The sequence below is a fragment of the Papio anubis genome, chromosome X, assembly GCF_008728515.1.
Source record: "Papio anubis isolate 15944 chromosome X, Panubis1.0, whole genome shotgun sequence".
Lineage (NCBI taxonomy): Eukaryota > Metazoa > Chordata > Mammalia > Primates > Cercopithecidae > Papio > Papio anubis.
Genome location: NC_044996.1, coordinates 113,027,459 through 113,048,977, shown reverse-complemented (window position 1 = coordinate 113,048,977; position 21,519 = coordinate 113,027,459). Strand labels below are relative to the sequence as shown.

Here is a 21,519-nt window from a genome sequence, read left to right as displayed (position 1 = left end):
TAACTAGCATATGGCTGAGAAGGGGTTTTGGAGGGTCAGAGGATAAGAGTATAGGATCTCATTTTAGGTTGTAGGAAACAAGCTAGCAAAGATTAGGCTTGGGGCATCCAGAGTGTGTGGGTTTAATTTAACGGAAGGAAAGACTGTGAGTCAGTAAGAATTACTATTCAGATAAGGAATTAGTATGAAGCTATAGAACCTTAAGTTTCAGTGCCTCTCACTTGCAAGAGACTCTTCTATAATCCAGCATTTAATTTTCTATTTATAATTTTTTCTTCATAGACTGCCCCTGGAAATTCTAGAAGCTTGGCATTACAAAGCAAAGCCAAGATAGCACAAGTGATCATTGCAACGCAGGCCTTTCTGATTAAGTTCCACATTTTCCCAAATGAGCCATATTGTTGTCATAAGTCATAAATAATGGGGACAACAATAACTTACAAACATATAAACAAACACTTGACTTTTATCTCTTGGCAGGGGATATGAAGGACCAAGTAACCTGTGAGAGGAAGGTTGGGCAATTTGTAGTTCAATGCAAAGCATTCCATGGAATTTGAAATATACATATTTCTATTAAATGGTTAGAGAAACTGTTGAGGATGAGCTTCTGTGTTTTTACAAAGGCTGCTACCACTAAAATTATTAACATTGAAAAAAATCATCACTGAACATCATATAAAAGTGAGACTTTTTCATAATTTATAGGCATTTCTAGAGAAATTATCATATTTGTAGTACTGTTCCAATATGATTAGAGATAAAAATTTCTTTACGCATTGAGTAGATTATGCATTAAAAAGAACCCAGTGGTTAAACGTATTTTGAAAAGTGAAGATGAACATGTGTCTATACTACAGAACTTCTCAGAATATTTATTAATATGCATTGTGTATATCTAAGAGTCATACAATACTTTGTGGATGTTATCCTTTTGCTTTTTTTGACAGAGTGTATTACACAAGTAGATTTGGAAAAAGGCATTCCAACATACTTAATATATTCATTAATAATAATTTAATTCATTACTAAAATTGTAAAATCAAATGTATTTATATTTCTAATTGATTCTACTATGGGTAAGTTGTAAAACATGCATGACATTTATATTTTGCCAGCATCTTTACACATTAATTCCACAAATTTTACATTTAAATTATAATTAACTTTTAGTTTGTATTTAGGATATCTTTTACCACCTACTTTACCTAACCTCATCAGAATTTTATTCTGGAACCACATAAGCGAAAAATGCTTATCACTTTAGTGCAGGCTGACTGTGAAACAGATAAGTCACTTGTACAAATAACAGAGTATTATTGAAACTTCTAGGAAGAACAATCTCCTATGTTAAAATCACTCATAAAAAAAGACAATGTAATCATTTTCTTTTGTGGCATTATGGGAATATGATGCAAGAAAATAAAATTGTAGAAGAAAACACTGGAGACAGAAGATGTAATCCAAAGGAAAATGATCTTTATACTTGTCTACCAGATTTCTAAGTTGTCCTAAAGATGTGAAGGATGTATAATTTGAGCTATATTTTCACCCAATATATACATCTAGTGGGATATGGATAGTAAGCATTTGAAGAAAACAAATAAACCAACCCCAAACAACTGATGTTGTGAAATTATCAGCCTGGCTTCATATAAAAATCAGAAAATTCGAATGGAAACAAAGTAAGAGGAAATAGCAAATCAGGGATACTGACTTGAACACTCACATATGCTCTATGAGGGGTTCTCAATCCAATACCTTTCAGAATCACTAGATTTTCTTCATCAAACTCAAGTAATATAAAGCAAATTATATTATTCCATTATGAAAAAAAGACATTTGAGCTTATCTCATCATTCCATTATTTTAAAAAGGCATTTGAGCATGCAGTAGTTATGTTCACAGCACTATATATTCAAAGTAGGAATGGCCCGGCGCAGCAGTTCACGCCTGTAATGCCATCAGTTTGGGAGGCCGAGGCAGGTGTATCACGAGGTCAGGAGTTCAAGACCAGCCCGACCAACATGATGAAACCCTGTCTCTACTTAAAAAAATATATATACACAAAAATTAGCTGGGCGTGGTTGTGCACACCTGTAATCCCAGGTACTCGGGAGGCTGAGGCAGGAGAATCACTTGAACCTGGGAGGCAGAGTTTGCAGTGAGTCAGGATTGTGCCACTGCACTCCAGCCTGGGCAATAGAGTAAGACTCCATCTCAAAAAAAAAAAAAAAAAAAAAAAAAAGTAGAAAAATAAAACAAGTGAAATCGAATTAACAATTTTTCTACTGAATATGGTAAAGGGCAAAATTGCAGAACAAAAAAAAATCCATCAAACGTTAATCACATTTTAAATACAGGACTTTACAATTAACTGAGCAGAGAGCAGGGCTTTTTTAAAAAATCATGCTTTACCTCATCAAACCATTCTCATATATCCAATTAATAGAAAATGGCAAGCAAAATTATACTGCAGCTGTCTAAAGTATTTAATGGAATAAACAGTATCAAATAATTATTGGAGTTTCTGTGGTGTCAAATACAGGAAAAATTTAGAGAAAAGAAAATATTTTAGAAAAAATTAAAATATTTCATGTTGAGACTACTGATTGATGGAGGAATGTGCCACTGTTAGATTATAATTGTGAAAGAGATAGTAAGTTTGAAATTGTTATTTTCAAGAAAGGGAAATGACCACATATCACATGTACTTAGAAAACTAAAGAAAGAAAATATATGAAAAGATTTGGGATGATATGTACTTTCCAAAGATAAGAACGTGCAAGAAATGTAATTATTTTCATAGAAAAAGATAATGTTGAAAAGTTTCAGGTTATACTTTATAATCATTCAACAAGTAAAAAAAAGAAGAAATTCACAGAGCTTTTTATTACTCTTTTTTTAAAACATCTATAAGTTCAGTAACTTAGAAAAATATTACCTATAAATTAAATTTTGTCAGCTAAAGAAGTTTTGACTTTTATCAGAAATATGCAACAGAGCCAAAGGAAACATTTTATTTCAGTGTTTCCCCTACATTGTTCCTTGACATATGAGTTTTGTGGTATATCAACATATTTCTGGAGGAAAAAGTGTCTGTGGCTTCTTACCAAATTTAGCTTAAACTTTTAATTTTGAAAATACAAAAAAGTGGGTCAAAAATCTCCAGCAGAGAAGTAAAGCATATAAATTTTTCTGTGTAAACTTGACCACAGAATCTTTTAAAAATAAAAAATTGGATATTGTATATAATTATTATTACTTGTAATATACCTGAGAAATGATGTTATGCTTAGTTGTAATGACAATAATAGAAGAGTCCATTATAATAATGTATTTTCTAACAATGACATTCTTCACAGAAATAGAAAAAACAGTTTTAAAATTTATATGGAACTGCAGAAGACCCAGAATAGCCAAATATATCCTAAGCAAAAAAGAACGAAACTGGAGGAATCACTTTACCTGACTTTAAATTATACTACACAGCTATAGTAACCGAAACAGCATGGTACTGGCATAAGTGCAGACACATAGACCAATGGAACGGAATAGAGAACCCAGAGATAAAGCCATACATCTACAGTGATCTAGTTTTTTGACAAAGTGCCAAGAACACACACTGGGGAAAGGAGTCCTTTAATAAATGGTGCTGGCAAAATTGGATATCCAAATGCAGAAGAAAAAAATGAGACCTCTATCTTGAACAGTATACAGAAAACAAATCAAAATGGATTAAGTACTTACATCTAAGACCTCAAATTATGAAACTACTACAAGAAAACATTGGGGAAAATCTCCAGAATACTGGTCTGGGCAAGAAATTCTTGAGCCATACCCCACAAGCACAGGCAACCAAAGCAAAAAGGACAAATGGTATCATACCAAGTTAAAAACCTCCTTCATAGCAAATGATACAACTCACGAAGTAAAGACACAACCCACAGAATGGGAGAAAATATTTCCAAACTACCCATTTGACAAGGGATCAACAACTAGAATATATAAAGAGCTAAAACAACTCTATAGGAAAAAACTAATAATCTGATTAAAAATGGGCAAAATATCTGAGTAGACACTTTTTTTGAAAGAAGATAAATGACAAGCGGGTATATGAAAAGGTTCTCAATATCATTGGTCATAAGAGAAATGTAAATCAAAACCACAATGAGACATAATCTCACTCCAACTCGAATGGTTTTATTTATAAAACAAGCAATAACAAATGTTGGCGAGGATGTGGAGAATAGGAAACCCTCATACACTGTTGGTGGGAATGTAAACTAGTACAACCACTATGGAAAACAGTTTGGAGATTCCTCAAAAAACTAAAAACAGAGCTACCATACAACCCAGCAATCCCGCTGCTGGGTACATACCCAAAAGAAAGAACATCAGTTGGCCAGGCGCTGCGGCTCATGCCTGTAATCCCAGCACTTTGGGAGGCCGAGGTGGGCGGATCACGAGGTCAGGAGATCAAGACCACCCTGGCTAACACAGTGAAAACCCATCTCTACTAATAATACAAAAAAAAAAGTTAGCCGGGCGTGGTGGCGGGCGCCTGTGGTCCCAGCTACTCGGGAGGCTGAGGCAGGAGAATGGCATGAACCCGGGAGACAGAGCTGGCAGTGAGCCAAGATCACACCAATGCACTCCAGCCTGGGAGACAGAGCAAGACCCCGTCTCAAAAAAAAAAAAAAAAAAAAAAGAAGGAACATTGACGAAGTATCTGTACTTCCATGTTTTATTGCAGCACTAGTCACAAAAGTCAAGATTTGGAAGCAACTTAAATGTCCATTAAAAAAATGAATGAAGAAAATATGGTACATATACACAATAGAGTAGTATTCAGCCATAAAAAAGAATGACATCCTGTCATATGCAATAACATGGATGGAACAGTAGGTTATTATTTTAAGTGAAATAAGCCAGGCAGAAAAAGACAAACATCCCATGTTCTCAGTTATTTGTGGGAGCTAAAAATTAAGATAACTGAACTTTGGAGACAGAGAGTAGAAGGATCCTTACTAGAGGCTGGGAAGGGTAATCAGGGGTTGGGGAGGAAGTGGGGATGGTTAATGGGTACAAAAATTAGAAATAATGAGTAAGACCTAGTATTTGCTAGAATAGGATGACCATAATAAAAAAGTAATTGTCCATTTAAAAATAACTAAAATAGTACAACTGAATTTTTCATATCACAAAGGATAGATGCTTGAGGTGATAGATACCCCATTTACCACGATGTGATTACTATGCATTGCATGCCTGTATCAAAATATCTCATGTAACCTCTGTATACCTACCATGTGCCTACAACAATTAAAAATAGAAATAATGTATTTTCAAATAATTATGGTTACTTTTCAAAATAGATAAATGAGTAAATCAAACTCTAGGGAACATTTTGGAATGCTACATAGAAATAATTGGGAGATTGTACTTGTAGGTTAATTTTCATTTGATAAAGGGCTAATTATTAAAGTGGAGAAAGCAGATCTGAGTCAAAATATCAGCTTCAGTAAAAATGCTTTGGCATTAAAATTCATTTAATGTAATAGAATGTGAACAATGGAAACATTATGACATTACTATGTAAGATCTTGTGGACATCAGTAGGCCATCAATAAATATCTACCATTTAAGTTAATTCCAGGTTATTTAACAACATTCATCACATTTCACCCTTTACTATGCATCAAAATAATGGAGTGAAAAAGTTGATGGTAACCTTAAATTGTCTTTTTAAATATATAATAGTAGTTGATATATTCTCTATTCAACAGGTTTTTAAAAAACAATTTTGAGGTATAATTTACATACCATAAAATTTTCATTTTAAACATATAAGTCAATGAACTTTGGTAAATTTATAGAGTCATGTATACATCACCACACTCCAACTTTAGGACATTTTTCATTAACCCCTAAACCTTCGTGTCCATTTTCATTCACATCCTGTTCTCATCCCATGCCTCAACCATTAATCTAGTGTTTTCAAATATTCCCGTAAACACATGACTTTTATACCTCATTGGGCTGTTGTAATTATCAAATAATGTGAATGCTTTGAAAATACTAGACATTCACATGGCATAATCCTTAAAAAGGATGTAATACATAGAGAGGCTGAAACAGGTACTTTTCTTCAGTCTTTCCTTTTCATGTGAAGAGTTCCATTTTGTACTATTTAAAGTATTTTGGAAAGGTTTTCAGAGCTTCAAAGTTGGGCAATCATGAAGCACTATGACAAAATATCATTATGATACTATCAAGTTCCATTGGAAAAATGGTTCTTGACTATTACGGTAAACGTGAGTAGCCAGCAATTTCTAAACTTTTATTTTTCTTTGGTGCTATCTAACGAGTGGCAAGATAGCAAGGACCATTTTGGGCTTATTCATATTTTAAAATTTTACATTACCTATCACATTTGTCTGACACATACTTAGTAACTAAACCTCAGTGGAATTCAATACATTTGCCAGCTATCTGTTGGAAATCTGCTAGGTGGCCCACGGTCTTACAGCTGAACTCTAGTGGGTGGAGAATGGGAGTAGATAAGGAAAATTTTAGAAAAGTAAATAAAAGATTTTAAAAAGCAAATGAAAGATTTAACAATCACGATAAATGCTGAAAGAAAAAAAACACATAGTATGTTAGGCTATGTGTTATCTGGCTGTGCATTTTAGGTCGATAAATTTTCTGTGGGCTATCTTTGGACTAAACATCCATTTGTATAAGAGAAACCTGGGAAATAATAGGATAAATTTGGATCACTTCAAAATATTCAGAGTGTTGCCATAGTCTTCACTGTGACTGTAGCATGATGTTAATAGGTTGGTGCAAAAATAATTGCAGTTTTCGCCATTACTTTTAATAATTTCATCCTTATAATTTGTAGAGAGATTTTTACAAAAGCGTACTATAGCTTAATTGCAGACTTAAAATGTATGCATCAAATTAATATGAAATAAATCTATATCTTTATCATAGAGCCTGTACGGACATAATACTGCACAGGTTTTCCAGGTACAGTCAGTGATGTGTGGCTGTAAAGTTTCTAGTATTTTACATCTCCTGCAACTTTTGTTTGTGACTGTTTCCCACACTTTTAAACATGTGAATATAATAAGAGTTATTCTCAAGTGGAGAGTAATAAGTTCTACATAACAACACATAGGGGTGGCATTTCAAGGTTAGAACAGATTCAAAATTAACTGCACTAGGTTTACCATCATATCTACTGTGCTGTGTAAAAAGGGAAAAAAAAGTCTGCAGCTATGGCTATATGGGATTTAAAATTTGAGCCCGACTCTCTGGATTAGTTTTCCATTTTTTTCTTCTCTGATTAAATTATCTAATTATCACATAAATTCCCCCTTTGCAGGTTTCTGCTGTCTAACTCATAAATCAGTAAAGCAGGCTGTAAAGTTACACTGTTGCAAGTCGTTTGGCAATCAAATGCGCCTATCTACACTATAAGAGTCTGTTTTATTCCCTTATGAAATCATAAGCTCAATCTGATAGACCAAAATCTGCAATTATATCTTTATTTTTAAGCCATTGATTTTCATAGCTTGGAATGTTTATATTTAAATATGACCAATCATATTTAAAGTGAGTTATAAGATTTAGCTTCTTTAATCAATACAGGAAGACTGCCATTATAAATTCTTTTTTAATGTGCAGTTACTGCAACTAGTTTAAATTAATAGCTTTATTTGGTTTAAAAATTCCCTGTTTTCTAAATTGTACTCACATTGTCAATGGGAGGGAAAAAGAGATGGAAGGAGGAAGTCTGGTCTGTAGTAGACTCTGGAACAGCTGACGTCCTAGGTTGGTGAGCAAAACATGGCAGTATTTTTCAATATTTAATTATGAGGCCCTCTTCTTTGAAGGTAATTTGTTTCCTTGCTCTATGCCTGCTCATAAATCTACTATGTGGGACATGAGGTTACAAAAAATCATCAAAAAGCTTATCCACCATGATCAAGTGGGCTTCATCCCTGGGATGCAAGGCTGGTTCAACATACGTGAATCAATAAACGTAATCCAGCATATAAACAGAACCAAAGACAAAAACCACATGATTATCTCAATAGATGCAGAAAAGGCCTTTGACAAAATTCAACAGCCCTTCATGCTAAAAACTCTCAATAAATTAGGTACTGATGGAACGTATCTCAAAATAACAAGAGCTATTAATGACAAACCCACAGCCAATATCATACCGAATGGGCAAAAACTGGAAGCATTCTCTTTGAAAACTGGCACAAGACAGGGATGCCCTCTCTCACCACTCCTATTCAACATAGTGTTGGAAGTTCTGGCTAGGGCAATCAGGCAAGAGAAAGAAATCAAGGGTATTCAGTTAGGAAAAGAAGAAGTCAAATTGTCCCTGTTTGCAGATGACATGATTGTATATTTAGAAAACCCTATTGTCTCAGCCCAAAATCTCCTTAAGTTGATAAGAAACTTCAGCAAAGTCTCAGGATACAAAATCAATGTGCAAAAATCACAAGCATTCTTATACACCAGTAACAGACAGAGAACCAAATCATGAATGAACTCACATTCACAATTGCTTCAAAGAGAATAAAATACCCAGGAATCCAACTTACATGGGATGTAAAGGACCTCTTCAAGGAGAACTACAAACCACTGCTCAGTGAAATAAAAGAGGACACAAACAAATGGAAGAACATACCATGCTCATGGATAGGAAGAATCAATATCGTGAAAATGGCCATACTGCCCAAGGTAATTTATAGATTCAATGCCATCCCCATCAAGCTACCAATGAGTTTCTTCACAGAATTGGAAAAAACTGCTTTAAAGTTCATATGGAACCAAAAAAGAGCCCGCATCTCCAAGACAATCCTAAGTCAAAAGAACAAAGCTGGAGGCATCACGCTACCTGACTTCAAACTATACTACAAGGCTACAGTAACCAAAACAGCATGGTACTGGTACCAAAACAGAGATATAGACCAATGGAACAGAACAGAGTCCTCAGAAATAATACCACACATCTACAGCCATCTGATCTTTGACAAACCTGAGAAAAACAAGAAATGGGGAAAGGATTCCCTATTTAATAAATGGTGCTGGGAAAATTGGCTAGCCATAAGTAGAAAGCTGAAACTGGATCCTTTCCTTATACGAAAATTAATTCAAGATGGATTAGAGACTTAAATGTTAGACCTAAAACCATAAAAACTCTAGAAGAAAACCTAGGTAATACCAATTCAGGACATAGGCACAGGCAAGGACTTCATGTCTAAAACACCAAAAGCAACGGCAGCAAAAGCCGAAATTGACAAATGGGATCTAATTAAACTAAAGAGCTTCTGCACAGCAAAAGAAACTACCATCAGAGTGAACAGGCAACCTACAGAATGGGAGAAAATTTTTGCAATCTACTCATCTGACAAAGGGCTAATATCCAGAACCTACAAAGAACTCAAACAAATTTACGAGAAAAAAACAAACAACCCCATCAAAAAGTGGGCAAAGGATATGAATAGACATTTCTCAAAAGAAGACATGCATATAGCCAACAGGCACAAGAAAAAATGCTCATCATCACTGGCCATCAGAGAAATGCAAATCAAAACCACAATGAGATACCATCTCACCCCAGTTAGAATGGCAATCATTAAAAAGTTAGGAAACAACAGGTGCTGGAGAGGATGTGGAGACATAGGAACACTTTTACACTGTTGGTGGGATTGTAAACTGGTTAAACCATTGTGGAAAACAGTATGGCGATTCCTCAAGGATCTAGAACTAAAAATACCATATGACCCAGCCATCCCATTACTGGGTATATACCCAAAGGATTATAAATCGTGCTGCTATAAAGACACATGCACACATATGTTTATTGTGGCACTATTCACAATAGCAAAGACTTGGAATCAACCCAAATGTCCATCAGTGACAGATTGGATTAAGAAAACGCGGCACATATACACCCTGGAATACTGTGCAGCCATAAAAAGGGATGAGTTCGTGTCCTTTGTAGGGACATGGATGCAGCTGGAAACCATCATTCTCAGGAAACTATCACAAGAACAGAAAACCAAACACCACATGTTCTCACTCATAGGTGGGAATTGAACAATGAGATCACTTGGACTCTGAAAGGGGAACATTACACTCCGGGGCCTATTATGGGGAGGGGAGAGTGGGGAGGGATGGCATTGGGAGTTATGCCTGACATAAATGACGAGTTGATAGGTGCAGCACACCAACATGGCACAAGTATACATATGTAACAAACCTGCACGTTGTGCACATGTACCCTAGAACTTAAAGTATAATAAAATAAAATAAATAAATAAATAAAAATAAAAAAAATGAGATCAGAATTCTTTGGGAAAAAGCAAATAGAATAGTAAAGATAGTGGAGCCACTGCTAGGCAACTCTGCTGTTGCTTGCAGTAATCTAAGCAACAGGGCCATGGTCTCCTCTACAAAATGTTCATCAACACATAATGACATGGTGACTTTCAACAGGTACCCATGTTGGGTTGTTCTTACATATCAAAGATTCAAAACTGAAATTAGTGGGAAAGGAAAAAAAAATGTATGTGAAAGTATCTTTTTAATTTAAAAAATTACAAGACATTTAAGTAGCTGTTTATACATAGTGGTCACTATCCCCTAAAATGATTAAGAGCCATATGCAAGTTAATTGGCATGTTAACATATGTGGTTAGAAAAAAACGAATTGAAGAAAGCCAAGCTGAGTTCAGCCTCAAACATCTATATTGAACATTCTATTTGCCTAAATTAAAATTTGTGCGATAGCTCTCAGCTATATTTTCTTCCATCACCCATTTTCCATTAGAGGAAAAAATCAAAATAGCAGAGAATGTCACCAGTAGTTTGATTGCCACTCGGACTCCCTCCCATTGAAATGCTGACACAGTTATAGAAGAGAATCTTTACAAAAGAGTGATAGAAAATGTTATATGAAAAATACTCGGTAACAATTTACTCAGTACTAGTAAGGAACCATCCAAAGCCATCCTCAAACTTAGCTACACATTAGAATGAGTGAAAAAGTTTCCAAAAATTCTGAAGACCAAATTCACCTATAGATTTTGATTTGATTGCTCTGGGGTTCAGCATGGTTACTTAGATTTCTGCTCTAGGATTTTAGGTGCCAAAACTAAAACTCTGTGCTTCAATACATAGTTCTGAAAAATTGAGCAGTAAATGACTAAATTTGTTCCACGTGTTTCTTTGCAGTTATACAATTTGGTGATTTTATTTTTTAAATTGTTTCCAAGGAATACTCATAAGTTATTATGTTTTTAATCATAGTACTTTGGAAATAGTTCTAAAGTTTCTGTTTTCCAAGATATATTTCCATATCTAGAAGAGTTTTCCCAATTTGCTTTATTCTGTTTCAACACATCTTTTCTTAATTTTGTATTTTAATAAAACTTCTCATTAAATGAGCTGACACTGGGTAGTTTGATGCTGTGGTCATATAATTTAAGCCTGTGATTTGGCTAAGTGTTATGTTTTGAAATAAAATACTCCTAGGTCAACACATGCTCTTATATCCTTGTAGCACGCAGATTTTCTAAAAGGTTAAGTTTTGCTTCTGTAAGTAAGCTCATGTCACTAAAATAAGTCAAATAATTTTAAGTCCAATTCAAAATCGAAGGGCTCAGTTTTCCAATCATGAGAAATAACTGATCAATTAACATGCTAAGGAAGTGAGCAGCTCTTTTCTTTCCTATGGCAATAAATGCAAATGTGAATGTAAAGAAGTATCCTGATCTACATCTACTTTTATATATAACAAGGGTATGGTTGTCAGAAAGTTATACATATGTTATGCATTTCCTTAATGCAATAGCTTTTATACCTGAAGATCTCAAACGATCTTAAAATGCAGAAAAAATAATGCTCTAAGTTTCAAATTAAATAGCAAAACTCTCAGTGCACCACACGGTGGAGTCAGACACCAACAAATCTGTGTGACCAGTATATGACAGAGAATCTGACATATATTTCAAAGACTAAATATGGTAACATCGTACATTTTTTCCTGCTTCTCAGTGATGAATTAAGCTAACTATACCATTTATGAAAAGAGAAATTATAGTGTACTAATATTTTAATTAGCAATAACTTTATCTTTAAATGTAAATTTATAGAAACATATCTTTGTTAATATGATGCATTAAAGTTAGCCCCTATTCTTTTCTTTCTTTCTTTCATCTCTCTCTCTCTCTTTCTATCTATACCATCTCTTTCTATATTTAAAATGTCATTTTGGTGGCATTCTTAGTGGATCCTTCATCTTACACACTGTGCTTATGTTATTTCACTATCTAACTTTTGACTCTCTATTTCATGGGAATTTCGAGTTGCTTTTTAGGAAATATAATCCTTGAAGCAAATCTGAGTACTTGAGAACTCTGTTCTAGAAAACAATTCACTTACTGCCGTATTAAAAGAAAACCTTGGAGCAGAAGAATGTTTTAATAGCTTTCAGATGGCTTGTATTTTTCAATATTATGTATTACCATTGGGGAGACACAATGTCAAGAACTATGTTGGTAATGCAGGTACGACCTGAAATGCATGGAAAATGGATATGAGCTGAATACCCAAAAATCTCTTTCTTCAAGAAGATCTGAAATTTCATAATTTATCTGTGTTCTGCTGTTTGCAAGTACTTTTCTACTGATGTAGTTAATAACACTTTTACTGTAGTTTTTTTTAGAAAAACCAAACAAAACGTTTTGTGATTAAAAACTAGTAATGTTTATAGAATCCTGAATCCATTTCTAAATAAGAAAAAACACACAGTGCCCCTTATCACAACCTTTTCAACTAAAGATGTTTTGCCCTAAAAGCTCCAATTCTCCTTCAAAGACAATAGTATAATAGCTTTGCCTATCAAATTTGCTACTCATAATTTCATTCTACAAGTCTGTCACAATGTAGTTCTTTATGCATTTTAAAGTACTAATTTGCAATATTAATGTCTAATATTCATACTGCTCAAAATTTTCCTTAATTCCGTTCAGAAAGTCACGAGCATTTTTAATCAAACATTCCTTCAAAACTCATGTCATTAGTTTAAATGAAAGCAGTTCTACTCTGAATTTCATTTATAATCATGTAGTTCTTCTCAATTCAGGAGCAATCACTCATTCCTATATGCATTTTACTAAACCCTGCCTGTGGTGGATACGCTAAATACTCTGACTTGATCGTTACACATTCTATGCATGTAAGAAAATATTACATAAATGTTGTACCCAGAAATATGTATAAATATTACGTATCAAAAAACCTTTTTCATTATGACTCAAACTGGGACAGACTCAGGAATAGTTAATGATAGAGAACCTGGCTTGTGTAAGTTTGAAAAATGTATATACTGGAGTAGGTATGTATCAACATATCACACTTACCCTCTAAAATATGTACAATCATTATATATCAAGACAAAATAAAATTTGAATCCTCAATATGTTTACTATTATTCCTCACTTCTACTACAGTACTTACTCTTGTTGCCCAGTGAAAAACTATGAGGAGGATTTTATCATCAGGATTCTCCCCAAAACTCTCTTTCTTCATCCTCTATTGCAATGGTATAGCATTCCACAAGGAAACCATATTCCCTGGACTTTTTAAGCCTATCAAAACTACCTATACTCTGCCACGTATTATCAGGGACATTCTTGGTCAAACTTAGACAATATGGTAAACTAAATCATGCTATTGTGTATGCTGACAACCGGGGCACCTATTAACTGTGATTCATTAACTGTCGTTGCATTGTAACCATGATCTACAAATCTAATATTTCACCCCCAAATTGATTTTAAAGTGAAGAACTTCACGCCTCTTCACTAACTGGTGGGGAGAAGGCTTTGAGATTTGCAGCTAACCTTCTAGTGCTCCTCACATCATAGCATGTACTTGGTGACTGGGTTTACAACATGTACACAAGATTTGAAAAGCAGCTAAATTAATTGCTACCACACAACCCTAAAGACATTTGAATAAATAATACCTATGATAACTTCACATATGTTTAAATGTTAATTTAAAAATGAGAATAGCATTTTTAAAATACTTCTTACGGTGAGTGTAAATTTAGTTATGGCCTATAATTTACTCACTGAAAAGTCCACTTAGATTTATTTTCATCACTATTTTAATTCTCATTCTAGAAAAAGATAAACAGGTAAACACGTTTTATATTTTGGTTTTAATGAAGCATGGGAGTGTGTGCATGTAGCTATTCTGAGCATGAGCATTAATAACTGAGGTGCAAATTTATATTGATAATTTTGTGTTACTAACTGCTTGTAACTAAGACATTTTTATAAAACAATATAGACCATGTGACTAAACTCAATGATGAGTTTATAATAAAATGTTTGAGACTGATTTTCAACAGTGCCATAAAAAATATATATATATTTTTTTAAGAAAATAAAAAAGTCTCGCTCTGTTCCAGGCTGGAATAGTGCTGTGATCTCGGCTCACTGCGACCTCCGCCTCCCGGGTTCAAGCGAATCTCCTGCCTCAGCCTTCCGAGTAGCTGGGATTACAGGCGCCCGCCACCACAACCAGTTAATTTTTGTATTTTTAGTAGAGACGGGGTTTCACCATGTTGGCCAGGCTGGTCTCAAACTCCTGACCTCGTGATCTGCGGGCCTTGGCCTCCCAAAGGGCTGGGATTACAAGAGTGAGCCACCACAACCGGCAAAAAAGTATTTTCTTTACCATTTACTTTCCTATGGTTTTCCTCTAGCTTTTAGTATAGCTTGAAGTCAGAAACACCAGAACGTATTGCTCCTGTCTTTGAATTGTCTTTATTTCAAATTCCTCCATTACATGCTTAAAAAAATCTTAGACTAGTGATCTAGACCCCTTTTTCTTCCTACCTACCTCCAAATAGTCAAATCAGTGAATCAAAACAACCCCCTTGAAAACTAGTTGAATACGTTTAAAGTTAGAAACTCTGCAACATTTTGTTCACATAATAAAAACAAAAGAACGGAAGCTGATTCCCAGAGGTACTTGCCTGGGCTTCCTGAGGCATTTGAGCTGCGTCCACCTTGTCTGCAATATAAGCTGTCAACTGCTTGTCAATGAATGTGAGGGACTCCTGAATTAAGTGTAAGGATTTTTCGATCTCCTGGGCAGACTGGATGCTCTGTTCAAGCAACTTTTGCCTCCTTACAGCCTAAAGAGAAGGAATAAGAGTGTATCAGTTAAATGTTTACTCTTGATAGCTTTTCTGTAATCCTGCTGCACAATAAAAGAAGATTCTAGACTCTTCCACAATCACCTTTTTGTAAGATAGACTTCGCAGCTTCCTGGCACTCATTCAGCTCTGCTGATTAAAAAAAAAAAAAAAAAAAAAAAAAAAAAAAAAAAATTGTGAAGGAGAAAAATAAATAGCAAACAAAACTATAGGATCAGGGATCTCTGCATGAAAATAAATCACAATATCACGTACATTAAGGGAAGAGGCTGGAAAAAAAAATTAGCAAAATCATCTCTGTCATTGCAATCTGTATTTCTCAGGTCGAATGTTCCTCCTGATCTCATTATATAGTTCAAGAGATTTGGTTTGCTTAGAATAGGGTCATCGTCATCACAATCCAATTCAAGACAGATAATCTACTTCCACCAGTGAGGCACATGTACAATCTGTTCAGAATTAGCTCCTTGTCAAAAACAGAATTTTAGATAACAGTCTGGTTAAAGATTGATTTTGAAAACTATTTCAACCAGCTTTGCATGATCATTTTTCTCCCTACTTTCTTTCACAATTTGGATTATGGAAATTGTTTGTACAATTGGATTTGTGTTACTGCTGAAGTAGAAAAAATAATAAGTAATCCTAATATAGCTGCAATTAATCTTGATTGTTACTATAAGTATGATTAGGATAATTCAACAATTTTCAAATATAAATAGCATGCTGAACAGATTGGAAAGTCTCCCTTCAAGGATCTGTTCACCTTTAACAGAGTAGTTATAAAAGAAATAGGGCAGGCAACTTATTGGGAATTAAGTTATGTGTCATTTAAAATACATTTCCTTAATATACAATGTATAGGTGTGATTATCTGTTACAATATAACTTTCTTTCCCACAGAGCATGGTTGAGGTTTTAAGATGATCTTGGTTTTAATATTATATATAGAATATTAGATATTACATAAATACTATATATGTTGGTTCTTAAGCTTTAAAAATATTAGTGATGTCATTATTCTTCCATGAAGCCAACCTATAACACAGCGTTGTCCAAGTAAAAATACAGTTAAAGGCATCTAGACTAAGTGAAAAGAACGGGAAGTTTAGTGATGCTGCAGGAAGAGGGAAGGCTTTCCCAGTACTTCTCCCTGTACCACAAATTTTGACTCCATTAAGATTTTGTCCTAGGCTTTCCTTTCTTCTCATTCTACCCATACCTTTAACTTCAATTCCTCCTCACATTCTGGCACCTCTCAACTCTGCATCTCTCAAGTCCAGATTTCCCCTCCATCTTCATACTTGCATGTTATCTCACCCTATTGGACATCTCCTCATGAATATTCTACAAACACCAAAAGCTAACGCTCCCAAATATGAACTCCTTGCGTATCCTCTTCTCACCTACTTCTCAACTCCCCAACTTGCTTTTCCTCCTCTGTATTTATTTCTGTTTCGGCGAAATACAAATAATGATTGCCTTCATTTGACGTAATTCTAGATATTTCTACTTCCTCTATCATGTCCTTCATCATGTTGCATCTAATCAGTCAATTACTAATTATTTATTATACCTTCTAAATAGTTCTTGATTCCATTCTTTTCTCTCTCCATTGTCTTTCATCAAGTGAAAATTGTTACTATATCATACCTCAAATGTGGTACCAGTTTCTTCATTGCCTTTTTACTCTGCCACTTCCCACCTGTAAAGTGTTCTCTCAATAATGAAATTATGGCTTCCGGTCTAAACTTCTCTAGTGATTCTTTGGTATCCTTCAAATAAGAGCTTTATTTATTTATTGAGATGGAGATGGAGTCTCTGTCACCCAGGCTGAAGTGCAGTAGCACAATGTCAGCTCACTACAACCTCCACCTCCCAGGTTCAAGCGATTCTCCTGCCTCAGCCTCTCAAGTAGCTGGGATTACAGGTGCCTGTCAACATGCCCGCCTAATTTTTGTATTTTTAGTAGAGACATGGTTTCACCATGTTGGCCAGACTGGTCTCAAACTCCTGACCTCAGGTGATCTACCCGCCTCGGCCTCCCAAAGTGCTGGGATTACAGGTGTGATACATCGCGCCAAGCCAAAAGCTTTATCCTTAATGTGGCTTTAAAGTCCCTTCATGATTAAGTCCTGCTGGTGTCTTTTACTCCCTGCTCTACCTATACATAAATTTTATTTTTTATTTGCCAACCTACATTGTGGCCCTCTTGATTCTTGGCCTTAAACATGCTGTTCCTTTTTACTGGAATAATCTCAATTCTGACTTCCTTTTATTGGCTAATTTACATTTATCTTCTGAATCTAGTGGACATCTCTTCCAAGTGGCTACCTCTGGCACCCTTCTAAATTCAGGGAGGTAATTCCTACATGTTCTTTGAATTTTGTATTTTTTTTTTGATTTGACAAGTAAAAATTGTATTAAGTTAGAGCATGTAACATGATGTTTTCATATATGAATATGGTATGGGATGGCTAAGTTAAGCTATTTATGCATTCCCTCACATGACATTATGTTCTTTCTTGCACTTTGTATGTGTCTTATCATGTACCAGACCATATTTAATCTCCCATTAATGGTCTGCATTTACTTTAGACTATCAATTCTAATGAGGTCAGGGATTATGGCTGTCTTGCTCATTGCTCAATATCAGTTTCTAGAATAAAGCCCAACAGCTTTATGACTGAATGAAAAGCACAAGGAGAAATTTTAATGAGAAAAACAGAAAACTTCAAATAGTCAAAGACAAAAATGGATTTACAGAGGAAACTGAAAGCAAAGGTCACCACTGCTCAGAGACATATCTTTTGGAGAATAAATCTACCTGTTTTTGTATTAAAAGTGTCAGAATGGGGATGGGACATTATTTGGAGAACATTTTAATCTATTTCTATTAAAATACTGTATCCAAGATTGTTGACTGAGGCTTTGCCCTATATTCCAATTCAAACATAGCTTCCTTTTATTCTCAGTCAAAATTTCAACTAAAATTTATATCAGGTAATTTACTAATTCAGATAACAGGGTTCATGGCTATAATTAGAGCCTCTATTTTAGAGGAGACTGGCTGCAGCCTACCCAGAGCTCTTCCAAAGAAATGGATCTCTAATGATAAAAATTTCAGCACTGTGGCAGGTGGTTAGAGATAACTTCCAATTACAGCATGTAGTAATTGCCTAGTCAGGTATTATCTAAATTTGGTCCTTCCTCTGGCTAAAGGGAAAAACATTGTACTCTACAAGGCACATCTGTAGATTTTAATTGTATAGGATGTAATATAGAATAACATTAAACCACATATCTAGCCTCAAAATTATTTTTAGAAACCTAACTTTGTCTATTCATGAGATTCTATGGGCTGAAAGGAACAGTGTGGCTTAAGAAATGATGGCAGAGTTGACTTCGGGTGGGTTGGTTCCTTTCCTGGCCTGACAGTCAATAAGAAAGGCTGATTTACACAGATTCCTTGATTATCTCAGTCAGTGAAAAGACCTGATGTCAATCCAAGCTTGCAGAATTCTTTCAACTAGTCATGGCATACGCTGCCTTCTATTTCTAAACATCTCATTAGGCACACCCTGATGGAATGTCAGGCTTATGAATTTTCTTTTTATTTATTTTATTTTATTTTTTTAGGCTTATGAATTTTCTATGACTTTCTGCCCGCTTGACCTGTGCTGTCTCATTGAATGAAGTTCATAGAAAGTCTTGAACCATAATCTGATTTTTGTTATTGTTCCAGAATACTGTTCAACTATTGTTTTAAAATGTTATTTCATGTCTTTAGCTAATCCACTTAGCAGTAAGAGGAATTATGTAGCTAGGCAGGCAGAAACAGCAAATATAAGTTAGAAAGATGATCTCTTAATAACTGGCCATCAATGGCAAAAATATAAAAATAGAAAACAATCCTAGTAATGGTTACCAAAAAAACCACATAATATATTTTAATCCAGTTTTCAAAGAAAATTAAAACTAAGTAAAATTAACACAAATTATTTTGTATCTTTAAAGTACCATGAAATATAAAATAAGTTTAGGAAAAAATTTTAAGAGTGTAATGAGTTTTGCTGGCAATGGAAAGTCATCTCTACAATGAATTGACAGTTCATCACATTTCCCTTTTTAAAATAATGTACTAACCTTTGTGCCACAACATTACAAATACATAAATCAAAGTGTAGCATGTCTAAGAAACTCTGGAAGAAAAAATTCTTCATGTGAAATAAAAAACCAAATATTGAAACCAAAAAATGTATTTAACAATGAACGCATGCTTTAAAAAGCCAAATTAGAAAAAAAAATCATTTAATAACATTTTACAAAAAACTGCATTCATTAAAGGAGCTATGTATCCTATACTATACTTATTAAACTCAATACAAAAAGCAATTTTACTTCATTCACGAGGTGATGAGTAAGCTTATGATTGCAAATGGATTAAGAATGTGGGTGCACTGTTTGCGATCATCTAGTAATAGGAGACATTTATTCTTTGTATTTAAGTAGTCATCATTGTGATTTAGACATGTGAAACATTTCAATTTCCAGCAGTTTTAAATTTTTTCTTCTGAGTAAAGGATTTTCGCCAATGTCAAAATAAAGCCCTCATTTTTTTTGAATGATTTTAGTAGCAAATGAACTAAAGAAAACTAAATCCCAAATTCAAATTCAAATAAAGCAAAGCAACGACAAAGTTTTGAAGTTTCTGCTCAGGGTAGTGCATTAATTGGCTCCAACCTGACTGTCCCTACCTTGCAGAGAGTAGAGCAATATGGAATATGTTTTATTTTTTAGAAAGTGTCTTGGGATAGGAGTCCTGTAAGAGACGTGCTAAAACCAAATCCTACTCAATCTGCTCTTCAGAAACTTAAGTGGAGACCCATGAGAAGACATTAATCTCCATTTGACAACCACGCTTCACTTCACAGACTTTACCAATTAAGCTTTCTTTCCCAGTCTCAACTTTAGTGAACCAAACAACGGGTGAAACTGCTTCCTTTTAGTGTTTCTTTTTCACCTACTAAGAGGTTGCAATTTGTTCAAGTGCCAAGTAACAAGAATACACAATTCAAATGAATCATGTTGGTGGGTATATACCATTTTTTATAAACTATTTCCTCCTAACTCTTCTATTTAACTTAAGAGCAAGCCTGAAACTGTCACTATGGTTATGAATACACTGAATTCTATCTGTTGTCTTAGAATTCTGGCTATAGTCTTAAACTGAAAATAACAAGTAATAAGTCTCTCTCATTCTAAGCGATGGAAATAGCAGGACATAGCAAAGGGCTTACCAAAGAGCTGGGAAAACTGGCCCTGCCTTTGTTGTTCCACCACACCTACTTACACTAAAACTCTCTGAAGGTTTTAGAGAGAATCATTGCCTTGCTGAATTCATGGCCCAGAGGGACAGTAGGGATGGCTCCCTCTGTTTATGCCTTAAGGGGGAATAAAAGATGGTACTTCGACCTTTTTGTCCCAAGCAAGTTAAGTGGAGCTCCAAGATCACTGATCGCAGGGTCTGGGAGTCCAGAGTAGATGGGGATGACACCTAATCACCAACTCTGCTTCTGAAGATGTCTGCTTCAGAAATTCTATGCCTACTTGACAGGTAAAAAATTAATTATATATGATACAGTGAAGAGAGGGGGCAGCCTGTACTTCCCAGTGCTTGGTGTGGCAAACGTTTCTCAATAGGTGAAGTGAACATGGAAGAAGACAGCCATGTTTGAGCTGTCTACCAGGAACACTCTTCTATGGAGCAAGAGTACCTCAGGATCCAGAGGCTTGAAGATGTTTTTATAGAGCATACTTTCCTTGTTAAAGATGGGAAAACAAAAGAGCGTCTGCATGACTTCTTAAAGATCGCATACTTGCACCCCAAATAAACCCAATGTTTGTATCTCTGTTACACACACACACACACGACTCATAAATCATAAACTCAATACTACAAATAGCTAGTTAACAGAAGACATTTGCCTGTTTTCCTTAATTCCTGCTTCCCAGGACATTGGAGAATAATATAACTGAAGCCGAGTTAAGAAAGAAAATAAATAAGGCAGTGGTGGTGTAAGGTGGAATCTAACCACGCTTCCCTTCCAGAGCAAGTCTTTTAGACCATGGCTTAAGCTTGAGCTGGAAACAAGGAAGAATAAATATGACATTGAGATTTTAAGCTGAACCCAATTACATTTAAGTCTTTATTACCTCAGAGGCCAGAAAGCAATCGGGTCTATTCATGGTGCCAT

At 34.9% G+C, this 21,519-nt stretch overlaps 1 protein-coding gene across 1 annotated transcript in view; it reads right to left on the bottom strand.

The window, feature by feature from the left end:
• The window catches only part of DMD (dystrophin), a 2,174,064-nt gene that overhangs the window by 1,334,008 nt on the left and 818,537 nt on the right, over window positions 1-21,519 (bottom strand). Inside the window, exon 30 of the mRNA XM_031660704.1 lies at window positions 15,083-15,244. Within this exon, the coding sequence (XP_031516564.1) occupies window positions 15,083-15,244 (162 nt within the window). The remainder of the gene's footprint in view (window positions 1-15,082; window positions 15,245-21,519) is intronic.